This window comes from Aristolochia californica, unplaced genomic scaffold (assembly GCF_029961685.1).
Source record: "Aristolochia californica isolate CCGP_79_NKW_82.1479 unplaced genomic scaffold, dmAriCali1.0.hap1 SCAF_8, whole genome shotgun sequence".
In the NCBI taxonomy this organism is placed as follows: domain Eukaryota; kingdom Viridiplantae; phylum Streptophyta; class Magnoliopsida; order Piperales; family Aristolochiaceae; genus Aristolochia; species Aristolochia californica.
The window spans coordinates 36,171,602-36,192,421 of NW_027182279.1; the positions used below are offsets into that span (position 1 = coordinate 36,171,602).

Here is a 20,820-nt window from a genome sequence, read left to right on the forward strand (position 1 = left end):
ACCCTAGAACAGGGAGCCTAGAAAGAACCTAAATTACCCTAGTTTATGCTAATTCTGAACTTGCTTTATTTCTCCATCCTTACCCCTTAAGTAGGGTAATTAACATCAACATAGGCTAGGGTTATAAAACCCAATTCTACCCCTACCTTTAAGTCTAATTACAAATCAATAAAATACAAAATTAAAAGCAACATAAATAATAAAAGTAAAGTAAATGACTCAGTGTTATTGATTCCATAACAGTCTATTCTATTTATTTTCACACACAAATCATAATATGGTATTGGAGCATGGTTGTGGTGAAGTCATAAAGTAAATTACTCTAAATGAGCTCATTGGTAAACTCCTCACCTGTGAAATGGGCCTAAAAGAATTTGAAAAGGAAGAAGAAAAGGGAAATAAAATTTCAATTATTTTTATTGTTAATGAACCCGATTGTGAAACTGACTTGAATGATGAAATAGCATTATTTGTCAAAAAAAAAAAAAATTGTTAGATTCTAGGGTTTCATGCTTAGAACAACTAGGGTTTAAGGAAAGAGGACGAAGAAAGGAGGAAAGAAGAGAAGATTAGACACGTGAAGAAAGAAAGGAGATGGAGAAAGAGAAGAATTAGAGCATGAATAGAGTGCCCATGACACTTGTAGTTTTAGGGTAGAAACCCTAGTACATGACTAAAAAGAAAAGGAACATAAAATCTAACATAATTATATTTCATGCCACTCACTCGCTTAATTATTGAAAGAAGACACCTCAAGTGACATTAAGGTAATATGCATGTCCACATCAAGGAGGTGGTACAAAGGGTAAATAAGTGTTCATCTCATAATGATGGCACAAGGGTATAATTATGTAAGATGATGTACGTCTACGTATGTCTTTTTCTTTCAAAAACTTGTAGCCCTATGGGCATTGTTGTCAATGTAACACTCTCTCATAAACTATAAATATAGACTGAAAGTGAGGGGTAGATCATTCAAGCCTTCCCCTCTTCTCTCAAATTCATCCCTAACCTTTCTCCCTTCTCCCAAGCTCTCACGAGCTCCATCTGTCTCTAGCCTTCTCTCTTTTTCCCTTTCTCTTCTTTCTTCCTCTCCTTTCTTCTTCCTTCTTTTTCTTCCTCTCCTCTCTACTACTTTGGTCAAGGACCTTATCATGGGATCCTAAATCCAACATAGTATCAGAGCAATGAGTTTAGGATTCTAACATTAAGGTGGTAATTAAGTGAGTTTTATCAAGCTTCGTGTGTTCTTGTTGGCGAAGCAAAGGCTCGACAAGCAAGAAAGAAAAGCTTTTTTTCTTTACCTTTCATGAGATGATTTTGATAGTGTTTTGATCTTGGGAAGAGCCTTTCTGGTTGATCCTTCTATGGATAAAAGATAAGCAGTCAATCTCATCCAAGATCTTTTATGCTCGATTTACTTTCAAGAGAATGTTAAAGTGCTCGGTTTAAGTATATGTTGGATTTAATCATATGTTTCAATTTTTTTCTCCTAGAAAAACATATGGTGGTTGAAGCTTTCTTGTCCTCTTGCTATATAGTAGGATTATCATGATCAAAGCATGATTAAATTTTTTCAAAACTATTTTATGTTGATGTTTGTATGATTTTGAGAGCTCAGTGGAGGCCATTTTTTTTATTACCAAGAGGATTTTTTTTTTTGAAAAGGTGGTGGTCTTTTGCACAATTTTTTTTATCTTATTGGACGTGTTATTCTTTGGATTACCTTACCTAAAAAAATCAAGGAGAACCTTTGAAGATTGTAATCATATATTGTTATGATTGGTCTATTTTAAGACTTCTTATATTGGATTATTCTCTAAAATTTCGTTCCAAAATCATTTATGAAAAAATCAAGTCAAAGATTGTGATATTTTACAAGTTGGCATAAGTGACATAAAAAGAAAGTTTCCTCCTTTAAGAAGATCATCTAAGTTGTCCAATATCTCTTGAGATTTCACTTACTGGTATAATTCTTTCTTAATTGAGAAATATTAGAATCAATTTTACATGATTTGGATTAGCATGATCTTAGATATTATGTTCATAATCAAGGCTTGTTTGATTAAGTGATTGGCTCCGTTTGGCTTGCTTCCTCTTTCTCTTCTCGGTTGGGTCAATTGTTTGAGTGGATGGTTTGGTTCAAGTTGATAAAACAAGTGTCTTGAATATTTACCAGTGATGGGTAAAGATTATGTGAATATGAGTGGTAAAAGTGATCATATGTTTTAGATACCATTTATGGGTAGAAACAAAGAAAATATATTAATTTAGTCCATGGATGGATTCTCACTACTCTTTTAAAGAAATCCAATTTTATTCAAGGCTATCCAATGAGGAATAGAGGGAGTTTCTGAGTAAGATGACATAAAGAGGAATCATGGCACACCGCTCATCTTCAAGTTCTCAGGCAACTCAGAAGCTAAAAGAAGATAGTGACGAAAGAGAAGAAAACTCAGAGTGGAACTTTGAAAGTTCTCTCTCAGCTCTACTCTAACTTCAAGGAATTTAGAGATTCTATCTTTCATAAGTGAGGTAGCCAATCAAGCCTTCAAATCCATGTTTGAGGCCTTTGGGATTGCCATTGGACAACCCCAATAAATGAGTTTTCTCTCTCCAATTTTCTTTTCTTTTATTTTTTTGTTTTTATGCTGCCAAACACACCCTTATGCCCTCAAGTAAAGGAAGTGGTTCCCCCATAATATCCCTTCTAGGATGATGTTTCCCAAGAAATGGAATAGATCTTTAACTTAAAGTTCAATTAGTGTCATGGTAGGGAATTACAAAGAAATTTTATTATTTTTTTCTTAATGATTATTATTTTTAGTTTCCAAGGAAATGCTTGATAAATGGTTGTTTGAAACTCATAATTAGGGGGGATTAGTCCCCCAAATGAATATTTGAAGATCAAGTTCATGTCCAACATGAAGATCATGTCAGTCATGTACATGAAGATCATCTTCGCACTTGGTGTTAGTATTGACGACCTCATGTGCACTGGAAAACAATTTCCAGTGTTAGTGCCCCAACATGAGAAAAACATAAAAAATAAGAGAATCCCTAAACCCTTACAGTACACTTAATTACAACATAATCCTTAAACCCCAAATTAGGTAAAACAACCATTATTACTACATGAATAAGTTATTTAATGTATAATTAAATATATTAATATACGTATTAATTGAATTAGATATTTTATTGTGCATTAATATGGTAATTACATGAGCCAATGAAATATGCACATGATTAATTAAAAATAATAAATAAATAACTTTATAAATAACAAAAACGAAAGTAATACGTTGAGTTATTAATTTATTAATAACATATGATATACTTTAACCTAAAAATAAATAATTTAAGAGAAAAAATTGATCTAATCATAACTTTAACACACTATATATTTGTACATAATATATTTTATGTATTATTAATTAATAATTTATTATCACAAAATTTAAAACCATTGATTTAATTAACTATAGCAATTGGGTAATTATGCCAAAATAATTTATCAAATATTTATTTTAACAATATTTTAATTATGACTATTAAATCACTATTTTAATATAGTAATTATAAAATAATTATTTTTTATAAATAAAATTTATAAATTAATGAGTTTTATGACGATAGTTTAATTTTTCCTAACTTAGGAAAAATTAAACCATCGTCCTCTTCCTCAGCGGCGAGCTAGCGGGCCACGGTGATGGCGACAGGCCAATGGGCAACGCCAATAGAGGCGTCGCTCCAACGGTACGCCGAGAGGGAGAAGAGAGGGAGGCCGAGAAGCTCAACCTCCCGTGCTCTGCCACGGAGGTCGAGAGGGAGGATGGCCGAGGGGGGAGGAGAAGAGAGGAACGCCGAGAGAGAAGAGAAGCCGTCGCCGAGGGAGGAAGGCCTCCCTCCCTCTCGACCTTTGTCGCAAAGCCTCTCGGTTTCCCGTACTCTAAAATGGAGATCGAGAGGGAGAGGCCGTAGAGAGGGAGACCGTAGAGGGACGGTGGAGACAAGAGAGGGAGCAGAGAACTCGGGGTTTAGGGAGACGACAGAGCTGCAGGAACGAGAGAGGGGTGTGCCAGAGAGAGCCCTGCACGTGAGTCATGTACATGATTCTCAAAATCGGGCAGAAAACACTTTTCGTCGTTTACTCTTAGGACATGAACTCCTGAGTCATGGATGATTATGTACATGACATGAAGTTTGGCACTCCCTAACGACATCAGGACATGAACTGAGTAATGCGCATGAAGATCATGTCCTGAGTCATGTTGACTACCCCCCCTTAGAGTGTAAATCCAAAGTTGGTACTCATGTCATCAATTAACTAAAACCTTCATAATAATACAAATGTAATTGTTGTTCGTGAAGATTAAATATAAACTTCTTTAACAAATTCGGTTTACAAACATTTTGAGAGTCTGAACTCTTAGGTCATGTTAGTGCCTTTTCGAGGAAACACTGGAAAGGTAATTCAAGTAGATACACATTTCTAGGGATCATTAATGCCTTATGTTTTTTGGAAACAACTTTCTAGCTAGAAATTCTTACTAGGAAAATCATATAATTTTCCAAGTAAGATTTTTCAGCCAAGATGAGTTGGAAAACTATATGAAATATTTTTGAATAAGTATTTAATAATTGATTTTGTGATACTTTCATTGCAAGGCAAATTTTTGTGGCAATTTTATATTTGATATTTAATTTTACTAGAAATTTATCAAATAAGTACGGTAATGTACGAGATTTATTATTATTTTTTATTTATTTCCCTTGAAAAAAATACACTAATAGGTCCATTTAATTTTTCTTTGAATTTTTTGAAAATTTTCATGTAATTTTCTAATAAGGCACCAATAGGATTTTATCTGAAAGTTTCTTGAAATTTTCCAACCAAGAACACTAACGGCCTTATTTTATTTTCTTTAAGATAGTCAACATAATTAGATTTATAAATAATCTAAAGTAAAAAATTGTTAAAATTTTATATACAAGGAATACATATTACATAGAACATGATCTATAACACAAGATAACCTTATATAACATTATTCATTAAAGGCACATAGTCTATACGCTTACATGAAATATATCAATAATTATTTGATATATTTAATATATAACAATTAAGGCCTCACCTAGAAATATCAACAAGAAAACTCGATTCATTTTATCAATCTTAATCTAGACTGTTTAGACCTAACTTGACCAACTAAGTTGTTCCCAAGGAGATCACAGACAAGTAGAATGTAATAAATTGCTGGTCAGCATCAAGTCTCAAGAGAATTCAGGAACACCCACTGAATAATTGTACAAGCCTACAGACTAATCCTTGTTTCTGATGAAGCCTTCTCTTTCCAAAATGAGGTACATACAACTCTTGGAGGGGAATGTTATGGACATAGAACTAGGCTAAGAGTAAAAAATTGCTACCTGATGTGAACAAAACTTAAAACTGCTGTAATTTCATTTCTATACAAGATCAAATTCATGGTTGCTGCTGCTGAAACTGTAATTGGAACAAATTTATGTAAACCTAGATTAGTCACGCTCAGGGGCATCTCCAGAGTTTTTTCTGGCACCTAGGTTACCGGCATATGACCACACCTTCTCAGCATCAGATGAAACCACCTTCTCCATCTTGCCATTCCTCTTGCCCTGAAGATTGGCTTTGTTTAGAGATGGCGGTAGCCTTCCAGGACTCCGAATTACTTGAGGAGAAGAACAAAAAGTAGGTGTTGCGAATGGGGATGTATAAGAGCTGTTATGAATCGAGAAAGGGCTCGGTGAAATCTTCTTTTGAACAGGTAAGCCACCAAATCCACCCCTACCAAAAAGAGAAACCGACTCTGCTGCAGCACACTGCTTTGTAGCATCATCCACATAAATTAAATCATCTATCCTTGCTATTATGTTAAATGCCAAACTCTCCATGACTCTGGAGTAGCTCTCAAGGATTGACTGACCCATGTCCTGCAAAAGAATAATATCAGGATATTCCCAATTTCTTTTGTCATTAATGTGAACTAAAACATGTACAGATAAAAATAGTCATCTCAATCGAAGGGATCAGTTATTTATGCATAGAATTCATCAAGCCATAAAATTCATCATGTGACACTATGAGCAATGATGGTAGACATCATTTTCTAAGATGTAACCAAGTTCCACCGTTCTCAATAAAGGGTATATAAGGACTGTGACTTCTTCACGGATATAACCAGCAAAACCTCTTTTCTGATGGATGAACTACACAGCCAGGCGTATAACTGTTCAAGCATAACTGTGATGGACATAAATAAAGTTAACTATGATAACAAAGAAAAACAGTTGTTTACCCAGAAGAAAAATTTCTGCTAGAAGCCAAGCTAGCATCCTTTCTCTTTGAATATTGAAGCCAGACCAGTATTAACATTAGGGAAGGACAAGAATTAGACCTTATTGTACTGGATCTTGTTCATGTCTAAAATGGTTTGTGGAAGGCCTGGGAATCGAAGCTTTAGACTCTGCAAGAGGCTCTCGGCTCGATGGGCCAGAAGCTGGCTCTTCTCTGCATCACAAACAAGACCCCTGACCTTGCCCCATGATGGCTTCCGCATCTTATAATGGTGGTGAAATCGCCTTTTCAGATGTTTCTGGTTCCAAACATGTATGGCAGCCTCAACCCTGTTTGCTATTTCCAATGTTTGGTGCTCAGATGAGAGATCTAGGCAATCTAGGAGACATTCTGGAGAGAACTGGTTAGCTGTTATGTAGCGGTTGATAATATCTCCCAAACAGGTTTTTCCAGTCTGCAAGAGTAACGATAATAAGCCCAAAGATGAAGACTTAAAGAGTAACATGCCATTTAATTCAATGACAAGTCTGTAACAAGTGCAATACACATTAAACATAAAATTAAGTAATTAAAGTAACTCAAAGCATCAATTCTATCCATGTACTCCAATCAGACTCTTATCAAACAAGATACTTATGCATCTTGGAAGAAAAATCTTAAGTTAGAATAAAACCATAATAACCAACACAGTGCTTAAACTATGTGTTAAGGAATAGTCCCACATGGATTAGTCCATGTGGGACTATTCCTTAACACTATGAACTCTCAAGAACAAGAATTTTAACCAACAAACCTCAAGACAGAACAGTAAGGAGCTACGGACACAAATGTTACAGTTGGAAGAACTTCCAGTTACAAACATCTCACACAACCTTTAAACCTCAAGACAAGATGCCACAACTTCTTTAAAAAATAAATTTCACACAACCTCTTAATGTGAATTTTGCTGACACAAATTGGCAATCTTGGCATGAAGCACTTACTTCCTCATCTCAATTAGTGGTCCCAGCAGAGCATTGATGACTTTTTTGCACTAGGATCACTCACAAAATATCTGAATATTGCAGACCAAATATCTCAAAGTTCTTCATACAAAGGCAATAAATAAAATATAGCATACAACTTGCAAAACTGATTGTCTATACTCGGAGTTTTTAGGAATATATGAAGCTTTCTCAATCTAATCCATCTGTGGTACATCTAAGACACTACAAAAGACAGAGGACACCGGATCTGCATGCATGAACAACAGACTTAGCCTTCATTCCATAATCTAAGGACCAAGAGAAAGAGACTATCCATCCATCAGATTCCTCTTGACAAAGATATTCATCGCTCTATTACAGAAAAAACAATTATCACTAACACAGGGTTTGGTTAAGACAGTAGCTTAAATTACGTAAAAATGATCTAGTGAATCATCTAGAAGAAAGACTTCCAATTTAATGAACTTCTTATATCATTTTGTCTACACATAGAGAGCCTTAGCAGTTAACTAGAAAGGAAAGTGATATGAAATATCTGTCCATCATCAAGAAGATCAAACCAAGTTCATCCTTTAGCAATTGAAAAGAAGCTTTTCTTTCAATAATAAGCTTTACTCCTTACTATTTCTTCTTCTTTTTTTATTTTAGAAAACAAACTGATGTTCTTCCATTTTAAGATACATGTATTTTTCTATCAATTGGTAGTTCATCACTAATTTGGCCTCCTTCACAGCTTTCCTCACCAATACTTAGATATGATAAGCCTCTAATTCTTGTCAGTCTCTCAACTAACATTCAAAATGTGCAAAAAGAACCAATTACACTAGGGCATATCATATATAATCAGGAATTATGACTTACAGTCTTGAATCATACTTAGCCCTTGAAATTGCAAGCCAATTCAATGTGTTTTTAAAGAATGCCGGCATGCCAATTTTTCAATGTAAGGAACCTGTCACATTTATGCATGGCAGTTGTGAAGGGAACACATTCAATGAGGCTAATTGGTTTGTTTCCAAAAGTTGGTGCATCAACAATGCAGCTATAGTTCTTCAAAGAATAGGGCGCTGAAAGTACAACATGCCTCTTCCTAAGATTTAAACAATTCAAGTTTTGATGCAGAAATACAGAAGCTAGATGCTTTCCCTTAACATTCTTATCTTATAAGTGCATAATCTATCAGATAGGTAGTCTTTTATGTCATGTGCCTATGTTTCAATTTGCTTGAAAATCTAAGTTGTATAGAAAGAGTTATGTAGGGTTGTACATGAGGGGTATTTTAGTCCTTTCAAACTTTTGTCACTTAAAGACATTATAAAGGAGATAAGTCTCAATTTCCAGAGACTTATCCCAGCAGCCACCTTCGCTGCTTCTCTCTGGTCTTCTTCCCCCTTCACTTCTCCTCTTCTAACTCAAATTTCTTCAATTTCTTGTTTCTTATCATGGTATCAGAGCAGTAATAGTGGTCCTTGGGTGTTTCTACAGCAGAACATCTCTTTCTCTCTCTCTCAGATTTCTCAATCCCAAAGGCAGAAATCAGATCGTTCTTCTCTCTGGTAGGATCTCTCTGGTAGGAAAAAACCATTTTTTTTCTACAGCCATAATATTCTTTGGTTGATGACCACTACTACTATTTGATCAATTATAATGCCCAATTTTCTCTAGAAGACAGTGACTGAATTTTTTTAGCCTCATACTTGCCTGCGTCACCTTACCCTTACTGACATCATCTTTCTATTGCTGATGTCATCCTGCTAAAATTTGACTTTATGCTGTGTTGATAGTATTATTGATGGAAATTTGGTTTAATTGAAGATTTGTGCAAGATCTGAGAAGGGTGTCCCTAATTGGAGTGCAGGACCCATGTGCCCTAATTTTGGAAACTTGAAGTGGACTTCAATTGAGTTTAGTACTTCTTCTAACTAATTTAGTATACTTGTTGGGGTAAATTTGAGACCCCAAATGGCAGAATCAAGCACTCAAGTTGATGCATTTAGACATTCAGAGATTTCTAAGGACTCTAGTTCTAATCATATCACATCGACTAAATTGAATGCATCCAATAATGCGAATTGGTCTAGGTTTGTACTAATGTACCTGAAGGCCAAAAAGAAGGCTAAATATAAAAGGGATGATCCTCCTACACCCATTACTGAAGTTTGGGAAGTTGAGGACAAACAACTCATGACTTGGTTAGTTAACTGTATGGAGACTAGGTTTAGTGACAGCAAAGTACCATTGTATGATCACACTAGAGTGTCCTTCATTAATGAGGGGGCCGTGAAGATGATCTCTGAAGGTGGCTAGACTGTGGTATAAGGCCCAGAGCTGCGCACCAATAGAATCAGAATTGCCCATTGGGCCAGCATAGGAGGATAGAATATTACCAGAGGCATCCCTGATAACCCCACCAAACCCAGCAGGACCAAGGTTACCACAGGCACTGCCATCAAAATTTAGTTTGTAAACACCCCAGGGGGGTGGGGAGACCAGGGAATGCAAGCTGGAGGGCGACGATTTCCAGATGCACCTCCAATTGGTTCTCAGAGAGGAACCACTGAATACGCTGAAATCATCCTAACAGAAGATGTGCTTCTGTTCAATAAAGTGAACCATAAGCATGCTCAACACAGTAAGAGGACTCAAATGCCATAACAGGGATATAATATCCACATAACCATGAATCACTTATACTGAACTATCATTTTCTCTCACTCTGAAATGCAAGGATAGAGACTGGCTTTCATATATAGCTAACTTCTTAAGACGTCGAACTGTCAAAAATTTGAATGTCTAGCTAACAGAAAGAAGACCTCCATCTGTTAAAAACTTGAATGTCAAGCTAACAAATAGCTGTATAGATGTTGAGAAGTGGTAGGTATAGCAACAACTTTTATTACACCACAACTGAGAACCAAGAGTAAAGTAGCTTGAAAGGCTTAAACTTAAAGGAGTCTTCCTCTCCCAAGGAACAAAGTGTCTAGGTACCATAGCAACAACCTAATTAGCTGATTCCATTTATCGCTAACAACTGACCTCAAACTCTTAAAAACTTGAATGTCTAGCAAACAGATAGTGTATAGATGTTGCAAGGTGGAAGATATAGAAAGAACTGTTATCAAAACACAACCTAGACATTTAAAGTCACATGAAAGGTTTGAACTCAAACGTTCCTCTAACAAGGAACCTTGTGAGGCTCTTGTATCTGGACAGATGCACAGACATGCATTTTCCTTGCACTTAATGGCCTCAATAGAGGAAATTATAATTTTTTCACTAGTTAAACACAAGAATCTTTCTCCAAAAAAAAAAAAAAAAAATAAGAAGAAGAAAAGAAAAAGTCACACAACAACCACAAGCTAGATACAAATACACAATCTTTATTCAGTTGGCAAAAGAAAGAACTCAATTACAGGTTTTATATTATCCTTTTTTTTTAAAAAGGTTTTATATTATCCTGTTACTCAGTTCTTTCTTTTACATTCCCATAAAGTGAGTAAAATCTTTAATGACATGCCAAATCTAGTTTTCATAATCATGGAAAATTCTATCTTTCCATGCAATACTCATGCTTTTTTTTCTAAAATGTTGGTTACGTAATATGACACCTGAGAATGCATTTCATCCAAAACAAGTGCCAATAAAACATCTAAGTACTCTGATTCAACTCTTGCAACCTAGTGATTGGAATCGTCTCCCCCTTATAAAGAGTTGGAAACATTAGTATCAACCAAGAAATTTATCACAAATATTCAGCAATGCCTATACTAAGCTATCATGATCCAACCAAAGTCAGCTGCTAAACTAATTGGCAGCATAGTTTTTATAATCACCACCTTTGGCAAGCTCTCAAAGTAGACATCAGGGATCTCCATTTCTCCAAGGATACTGCTATTAATTGCCATGGCTGCTTTGAGAATCTGATTCGCACAAACCCTACATTGCAGCAGTCTCTTTCTTGCCTCATTAGACAACCCGTTCGGAGGTACCCTTGGACATGGAAGCCACCACTTCTCCTCCTGCCTGAGTGAGGGCCTACCTACTGAGGAAGAAGAGGGATAGCCATCGATTTCTTCAGCATCAGCCACCAGGATCCCCCTATCAACATACCAGAATTCTGTTTCTCGGAATCCATCAAGCATTCCAAGAAGCATGGCATCAAGCTTTTTGAGGGCTGGAAGGTTCATATAGAGATCAGAGCGTGGCCGGTTTACCATCACCTCGAAGGTCCCACCCCCAGGGAAATCTTGTAGGGAAGGGATAAACTCAACAATGGAGTCACTCACGCAGAGCAGCCATTCCATCTCACGGTGCCACATACATCTCTTCTGTGAGGCCAATGGCTCCAGCCGCCATAACTCGCCGAACACAGTAGCTGCCGAAGTAACATCCAATCAAAACAAGAAACAGAAGAGCAGCTATTTTTCCCAACAATGTCCATAAAATTGGTAAAGCTCTTTACCAGAGAGATTGGTAATGGCATTTGAGATAGCAAGGGCGGTGCATACCCCCTTCCCTCCGCCAGACATGTCTTCTCCCAGCAGGAGCTTAGCAAAACGCTCCTTCATCATCTCCAATTCTGTAGAAATGAAAAACCAAACATATTATTTGGGAACGAAAAAGAGAAGCAACACATAATTTGTGTCAAAATTCGCCTCCCGGATCGCAGAAATAAGCATAAGCACATTTGGAACGTTCTGTAGAATAGATCTAAAATTTAAAGGTTCAGCTCTACAACTCCCGGCACGCAGAAACAAGCATAAGCACATTTGCCGGAGTTAGATCCACCGAAAATACGGCAGAAATTAGCACCACCGTGTAACAAGAGGTTGCAAATTCTAAGACGAATTCGTTCGGGACAAAAGCCCAAATTGGAAATTGCCATTGAGAGAAAATACATTGAATTAAGACATGAAAGAGATAAAGAAGAACCTGATAAATCAGTCTCCCGCTTTTCCGGCTTCTCCTCCCAGACGACGACATCCTTTCCCCCGACCAACGGAAGGTCCAGCTGTGCCACGAATCCCAAACTCCCGACCAAGAGAGACGACGACGACGCCGGGGAACTGAAACCATCATCCCCTGCATCGTAACGACGGCCGGAGAAGCTGCTATAAGTCTCCGACTCGCTGACGTCGGCGCTCAAACTGTAGCTCTCGAACCTGTCGCTCTGATCGTACCCATTCTCCGACGAAACGCTTCCCATTGACAACGACCACACAAATTAAAAACCCTGATCCCGTTCCGTCCCTCCGGATGAACGAAGACGACAACAGATAAAACACAGCGGCGATTTCTCACGAATCTCACCCGCACATTCCCCCTTCCACTCCCATTCTCCAACCCGTCGGTTTCATGGCCTCCTTCCTCAGACTTCGCAGGAGATAAAGCAAATGCAGGAAGAAAAGCAAGCATTCTCATTCCAACACCCTAACATGCTGCTGGCCCGAGAAAAACCGAGAGGGAAGAAAAGGAGAAGCCGTCTGCAAGGGTTTTCTTCAACCGGACTGAGACCCCGACAAGGAGCTATTTTACCACGTAATTTGCCACGAGGAACTATTTCTGTACGTTGAGCAGAACAGGACCCGCAAATTGGCGCTGAGTCGCGTGAATCTTCCGGTTGTCATCGGGCCGCGGGTAGCGTCGGAGAAGGACGAAAACGGCGGTTGGGACAACCAATTGACGATTTTACAGTCGATCATGTTCTCGCTTGTGACACGTAATTCGTAATATGTACAGCCCTCGCTTTTTAGTGTTTTTTTTACACCGTCTAATTGTCCATCTAAACCTGCTTTCGTTGGCTCCATATGAATGGATATCTCTAATTGTTGTTCCATGCTAAGATATACTCTTGAAACCCTAACTATTTCTAAAACCTAAATTTGACATCCTTCAACATTTTCAAATCACCCCTCCAATCCAGTTATCTTAGAAATATGTCTAATAGAATAAGAGTAAACGTATAAGACTATTTTTTTTTGTCATTTTGATGCATTAGGGTATTATGGTCATTAGGAGTGGCATCGAACTGAGCCAGTTCGTAAGTAGCTCGAGTTAGGATCGGTTTTGCTCTGTTTATCTTGATCTTAAATTGAATTCGAGATAGAGATTGGGCTTATTTAAGTTAACAAACCAAGCTCGAGCAAACCATTGTTCAGTTTAGAAACTCACGAGTCGGCTCGTTATTTAACAAGGGCCCGAGGCTTCGGATTAGTTGGGATTCAGCACTGGCAACAACATGTTCGGGGAATCAGAAATGGAGATTTGGAGCTTGGGAAGATCGAAAGACAATCGTTTGCTGGCGAGAAAAATCGGACTCCAATTTGTTCCTTTAGGTAAGTTTTGATTTTTTATTTGATTTCAGCTTCTTTTTCTTCAATGTTCCTCTTTCATCTTCTTCCTCTCCGATCTTCTCCCCTCAATTGATCTTTGTAACCGAGCGACACCAATGAAAGTGATGGAAGAAAGGTAAGTTCTTTATCTTCTAGTATTCATGTTATATTTTGTTTTCGTCGCGCAACGGAATAGTGATGTTTTACATTTTTATTTAATGGGTTCTGGATATGTTGTATTCCATTTTTTTTCTTCGATCTCGCATTAAAACTGCTATGGACAAACGCCTCATGCTATGTCAAGGGCTTCTTCCTACTCATTTCTCGAAGGTAATGGCTTATCTCTTACCATTATGTTGTTTTTTCTTTTTTCAGCTCTAATACTTGAAGCTTCTTTAGCAGCCCATCCATAGTATGAATGAAAGGCCAGTTACTCTGTTTCATCTAGAACAGAACATAAAGAAATTCCTTGAATATTTGGAGTCGTATAAGTGAAGACTAGTTTGTTGTCATTCAACGAGCATCTTGTATTTCATAGAAATTGGGGGTAGATCCATTGTCATTTCGTAAATCTGTATTTGTATGCTATCTTCTTTTTCTAACTTCATTCACAAAATTCACAAAGTTTTTTGGTGGATATATCATATATTCAGAAATAGATCTATATCTATATCTATCTGGCTACATATTTGGCCAATTGACACAAATATAGAAGTCATGTTATACTGTTGAATATCTATCTCTATCTGGCTCCATTAGATTATCTATATATCCATTTATAGGTAATATGTGTGCTTCAGAGTCCTTGATAATTGAATAAACCAAGATTTTACCATGACTGCAATTTTAGAGAGAAGTGAAAAGCAATTGAATAAACCAAGATTTTACCATGACTGCAATTTTAGAGAGAAGTGAAAAGCACGTTCTTTCAATTTCAACCCCATTTTTGAAAATATGATTTTTTTTTCTCCAAGCTGATGATAGCAAAATTCTGTCAGTGGTATAATTGTTTATTGACTTGCTTCTTAATATCCAGGAAACGTGATGGATTTTTTGGTGGTGGTGTTTTAGCCTTGGAGATATCGGGACAAAGGTGACGGAAGGTGGAAATTTTAGTTTGCTTTAATTTGTTGGTTGAAGCTTTGATCTGAATTACCTGAATTACCACTCTCTCGAAGGTACTGACTAACTTTTTAAAAAGATCTTTATTTTAGTGATCAAGAATCAAGATTTAGGATAGAGTGCACTTAGGAATTTACACTAGGAAGAATAACTAGTAGTTTTCAGTACAAATTAATTTTTTTGTTTGTATCTGATTCAATAGGGGCTTAAACCCAGATTGCATGGAACCACCATCGTAGTATGTGACACTAAATCATTGGTGGATAAGTTCTTAATAATTTCGAGAAAAATAAACAACCAATTAGTGGATAAGTTTTTTATAATTGTATTGGAAAACAGGGCCCATGCCCACACGACCAAAGAAGTTCACATATCCAAGTGTATTAGAAGATGAGCCCAAACCCATAAGACCAAGGAAAACCCATGCATCCAAGAGAGAGTGAAGACGGGCTCAAGGCCCACAAATCAAGGATAAGGCCCATAGGCCCACATAAATTGATGGCAGGATGGAAAATAAAGGGTCATCTCATAGAGATGACATTAATGTAATTAATCTGAAATTCCAGGGTCAAAACCCTAAACTGTAAGTTTAGGGGTATTATTGTAATATTATAGTTTCATAAATCTATAAATAGAGCTTCAGGGGGAGGGTAAGGAATAATCAATTCTATAACCCTTCTTCCTCCAGTTTTCTCTCAATGGGTTTCTTTCCCTTTTTCTCTCTAAATTCACAAAGTCCTGAAAATCAACATGGTATAGGAGCTTTGATTTTCAGGACTCTATTATAGTTTTTGGTATTTCAGAAATCCATTATTTTCTTTTCGAAGGTTTTTTTTTTTATATTTGCTGAAATTCAGATTTAATTTTTGATGCCTCGTTCTTCCTAGCTAAATCTATTGATTTTGTTATTTTTTTTCTTTATGCACACTGTTTTTTCGTATCTGAGTTGAGCCGAGTTGATACGGCTTAACAGCATGAGCTCGGCGTGCCGATCATGATCAGATCCCACTCCCGCTCGTACACCTTCTCCGGCAGATTGTTCAGCGCCAGCCGGCAAGCGTCGTCCCCCTGCAGCCGTATCCAAGGTGGTAGGTAGGCAGCCTCTTGCTTGTATGATTTGAGCAGCTCGTCCGCCTCCGACAACTGAGTCCGATACGGCACCGTCAGCGCGTTCAGCATCGGCGCCGTCTTCATCACCGATTGCACCCACTTGGGATCCTTCTCCAAGAAGAGGGTCGTCCCGCCGGGGTTGAAAGGCGTCTACATGAGCGAGTCATGGCCGAGCCCGACCACCAAGAAGTTGCAAGGTGCGACGCGCTGGAGAACATTGAACGAAACTCGAAACTCGGCCAGACTCTGCTGCGGGACAACCTTGGAGGTGGCTTAATGGAGGATCGCCTGCAACTGAATAGGCGTTGAGGTGGTGTCGGTCTCCCGAAGAGTCCCTGCTGATTCATACGGAAACTCTGTGCAGACAACAGCCAGCCAGCCAGTTCCATTGCCAGAATTCACGTTCCAGCGGCGAGGCGAGTTGTTTCCATTTTTGGAGACCGAAGACAGCGGAATCTTGCCGAAGACGCTGGCTGATTGATCACCCCTGTTGTCTTTTATGGACGAAGACATTGGCCTACTCTGATTCGGAAGCTGGCATTGCTGTTACGGAAAGAAACCAACCGAGAAAGGATCTTATTTGCCTGAGTCGGCGGCCACGGTGACGTTTCTGCTGCTTCATTAACTGGGAAAAGTTTCCCTTCCTGACTGCTTCTCCAGGATCCTCGGCCCGAACGTTGCTGCTCTCGGAAAATTTCCAAGAAGCTGTGTTCGGTGATACTTCTTTCTGTTTTTCGTTTCCAGAATCCGAATTTTTTTTTTTCAGCCAGCGCCGTGAAGAGGAAGAAGCACTGTTGCCAAATATAATTCTTCCTACGTTTGGAAGAGCTGATTAAATCCGGGCCCGCTTCTGTTCTGTGAGACCTAGACTCGCCCGAGTCAATTCAGCGCACCCGAGTCATCCCAGCCGACCGAGTGCACCAGCCAGACTGAGTCAACCCAGACCAATTCGGACCAAGTCACCTCGGGTCCGGGTTATCCTGACTTGGGCCACTTATTTTCTGCCTCGGTATATGTGTCCAAGATTTCGGAACGACTTGGTAAAATTTTTTCTTTGGCTGGATTATTATTTTTGAAGAATTGACAAATTATTCCTTGGTTAGTATATTATTTGGTCTAAATTTGTGCATTGGATTATTTCATGGGTAATTTTACAAGGAGTATTGGAAGACAGGGCCCATGCCTACACGACCAAGGAAGGCTCACATATCTAAGTGTATTAGAAGATGGACTCAATCCCATAAGACCAATGAAGACCCATGCATCCAAGAGAGATTGAAGACGGGTTTAAGGCCCACATATCAAGGATAAGGCCCATAGGCCCACATATATTAAACTATAAATATTATGGTAGGATGGTAAATAAAGGGTCATCTCATAGAGATGATATTGATGTAATTAAACTAAAGTTCCAGGGTTAAAACCCTAAACTCTAAGTTTAGGGGTATTATTATAATATTATAGTTTCATAAATCTATAAATAGAGTTTCAGGGGAGGGTAAGGAATAATCAATTCCATAACCCTTTTTCCTCTAGTTTTCTCCCAATAGGTTTCTTTCCCTTTTTCTCCATGAGCTAAATTCATGGAGTTTTGGAAATCAATAATTTGCATGAAGAAAAATAAACATTGGACTAATGAATCAATGTCTCACTCTCTCTACATAATTTACATAATAGAAATTAGAAATTGCTTCTATCTACTCTCTCATCTATGTGTCTACATTTATTTGTTAATCTTTCTTTTTTTGGATTTATCTTTGTTGTTTTGATTGCTTTTTTTTCTTCACATTTTTTTTTTTTTTTGTAGAAGTAAGAATGTTAACATTTCTTGCTCAATTGACATCAATAGTTAACACTAGTTCTAGTGTAGCCATAGATAATGACTCAACTCCACCATAGTCATATCCCTCTAGAACTATTAATGTAAAAAAAGTGAGCCTAGATGAAGGTACCTAACTTTTTCTCTACTTTTTGTGTCTTTCAGAACTTGTAGCCGAAATATGTGATTGGTGGAGACTATGAACAAGGGGGCTATACTATCTCAACCTATCAATAGTCACAACCACATCCAATTCTCGGCACAAGGCCCTTCAATGACATAATAGATTGGGTCACCCATCTTTACAGTCTCTTAAACATATGATTCTATCATTATAGTCCATTTCTAATTTAAATTGTGAAAGTTGTCAACTGAGTAAACACCAATGTAGTTCTTATTGTCCTCAAAGTGAAACTAAAGGTGTTACTCCATTCTCTTTAGCTCACAAAGATGTGAAAGGACCTTTGAATACTTCTAATATTTTTCATTCTAAGTATTTTATTACATTTGTTGATTATTTTTCATGGGTTACATGGTTATTTTTACTTAAAGACCGAATAGAGCTTCTACCTACCTTCAAATCCTTTTGTGCTATGATCTATACTCAGTTTCACACAAGCTTCAAGGTTCTCCAGTTAGATAATTCAAAGGAATATATGTCGGGAGAATTCCAATAATTTTGCAAGGATAATGGAATAATATATCAAACTTCCTATGTCTACACACCTCAATAAAATGGTATGGCTGAAAGGAAAAATAGACACCTCTTTGAGGTTTCTTAGTGTTGAATTTAAGACCCCATGCTTGGAACCTAGAGCAAGATGAGAGAGGGAGAAGAGAGGGGAAAGATAAGAGAAGAAAAGAGCAAAGCGAGAGAGCTCAAGTAGAGAGGAAAAAAAAGGAAAAGGGAGAAGAAAGACTTTATGCTAGGAGAGATTCTTCCAGGAATTCAGAGAAGAGGAGAGCTTGATTGAAATCTCTTCAACAAAGACCCCTATTTATACTTTTTCCATTACATGTTTAGAAAAATCCCTCAATCAATTAGCTCCCTAATTACATCAATCAAGGGAAGATTACAAGATCAAAGAAGAGAATCAAGCATCCTTTATGGGATGACACCTCAAGGACGTGTGGCCCTTCTCCACACACGTGTGAGCTTGGTGGCCTTGGTCCCACCTTCTAACACTCACCCACAAGCTGGGGGTCAGAAAATATCGTATGCTTAGGTTGCTGGAAATGGTAGACAAGATTTTATGAGTGACTGGTTTTGTGATGATGTCTACAAATTGTCCTTGTGAGGAGATATATGTTTGAGAGATAATATGTCGGCTCAGAATTTCTCTCATATAAAGTGGCAATCCACCTCAATGTGTTTTGTTATTTTATGGAAGATCGGATTTGAGGTGATATGAATCACCACTTGATTATCGTAGTATAGATCCATAAAACTTTCTTTATAGAATCCTAGTTCAGTGAGAAGGGACCTAATCCATAGAAGCTAACTGACTGTGTGTGTCATGGCCCTGTATTATGCTTCTATGTTGGACCTTGCAACTAAATTATGCTTCTTGCTTCTCCATGTAACCAATTTTTTCCAACCATTGTATAGTATCCCGAAGTAGATTTTTTGTCATCTGGAGATTTGGCACAGTATACATCAGAGAACCCTACTATGTTGAAGTGACCATGGTTCCTATAGAGAAACCCTCTTCCTGGAGCTCCTTTCCAGTGTCACAATATTCTTTCCAGTGCTTGCCAATGAGTAAATTGTGGTTTGTGCAGGTATTAACTTACCACACTTACTACATATGCGATATTCGGCCTAGTTACACAAAGATAAATGAGTTTCCCCACAAATCTTTGATATTTTTTTATATTCACATCTCCACCAGTGCCTACAAATAATTTTGCATTGGAATCCATAATAGTTTCTTCTGGTCTACACCTCATCTTTCATGTCTCCTACAGTAGATCAAAAACATACTTCCTCTAAGATAGTATAATCCCATGCTTGGACTGTAGTACCTCAATACCCAAAAAGTATTTAAGCAGTCCAATATCTTTTGTCTTGAACTCTTTACATATATTTTCTTTAGTTTTCTAAATGCCCTCGGAGTTACTACCAGTTAAGAAAATATCATCAACATAGACGCCCAAAAGTATTTCCCTTTAAAGGTGTCTTTAAGAAACATAGAGTGATCTATGGAAAATCGGTGAAATCCGGCCCATATCAATGCTTGGCTAAAATTTTCAAACGATGCACAAGGAGACTATTTTAAACCATAGAGGAATTTCTTCCATCGACATACCGACTCCCCCTCAACCACAAATCTAGGTGTTTTTTGCATATAAATTTCTTCTTTGATACCCCCATTAAGGAAACATTCTTCACATCAAGCTAATAGACCAACTAGGAAGAATTAACAACAAGGAATAATAAGATACGTAACAAGTTCAATTTTTCCACCAGAGAAAAAGTTTATTCATAGTCGATCCCATAGCATTGAGTATATCCTTTGGCAATGAGGCATGCCTTAAGGTGAGCAACTTACCCACCCAAATTATGTTTAACCATATATACCCACTTATAGTTGATGGGTTTCTTGCCAAAAGGAAGAGGAAGTAGAGCCCATGTTTTATTCTCATATAGTGCTTGTATTTCTTCTTCCATTGCCGCCTTCCACCTGGATGTCTTAGAGCCTCTTGATAGGACTATGGGACAGAGAAGGAGGATATAGGTGTAAGAAATTAACAACATGAAGAAGATAAATGATGGTGAGACACAAAATTGGATATAAGGTGAGAAGTAGAGGGTTTAGTGCAAGTTATGGGTTTTTTCCATAAGGCGATAGGCCAAGTATCATATTGTGGTCTAAAATGAACAGAAGAAGATGGACTTACCTCGATGGGATCCTCAAACTCTGCAGGTGAGCTGTCGGCCAATACTTTAGGGGGTTGAATAGTGTCTACAACAAAGAGCACAATCAGGTGAGGAGATGCGTGTACAAAGGAGAGACCTGGAGGGGTATTTTTTTGAGTAATTTGAAAAGTCTTTGAAAACGGTTACATCCCTAGACACAAGTATCCTTTAGAGAGTACGATTGTAGTAAA

The 20,820-nt window shown here is 37.7% G+C and overlaps 1 protein-coding gene across 1 annotated transcript; it reads right to left on the minus strand.

Moving 5' to 3' along the window:
- Positions 1–5,442: 5,442 nt before the first annotated feature.
- LOC137938672 (rop guanine nucleotide exchange factor 1-like) lies at positions 5,443–12,976 on the minus strand. Its single transcript, XM_068783659.1, has 5 exons — positions 12,259–12,976; positions 11,789–11,905; positions 11,163–11,701; positions 6,441–6,794; positions 5,443–5,976 (listed from the first exon to the last, which is right to left on the minus strand). Exons 1-5 carry the CDS (start codon positions 12,530–12,532, stop codon positions 5,545–5,547), a joined length of 1,716 nt encoding a protein of 571 aa, XP_068639760.1. The 5' UTR covers positions 12,533–12,976; the 3' UTR covers positions 5,443–5,544.
- Between the last annotated feature and the right edge of the window lie 7,844 nt (positions 12,977–20,820).

Excerpts from the sequence above, each read along its gene's own strand:
- LOC137938672 (XM_068783659.1), bottom strand. The coding sequence starts at position 12,532 with ATGGGAAGCGTTTCGTCGGAGAATGGGTACGATCAGAGCGACAGGTTC. Across the intron at positions 11,906-12,258 it reads GCGGGAGACTGATTTATCAG|AATTGGAGATGATGAAGGAG; the intron begins GTTCTTCTTTAT and ends TCATTTCTACAG. Across the intron at positions 5,977-6,440 it reads ACAAGATCCAGTACAATAAG|GACATGGGTCAGTCAATCCT; the intron begins GTCTAATTCTTG and ends ATTCTTTTGCAG.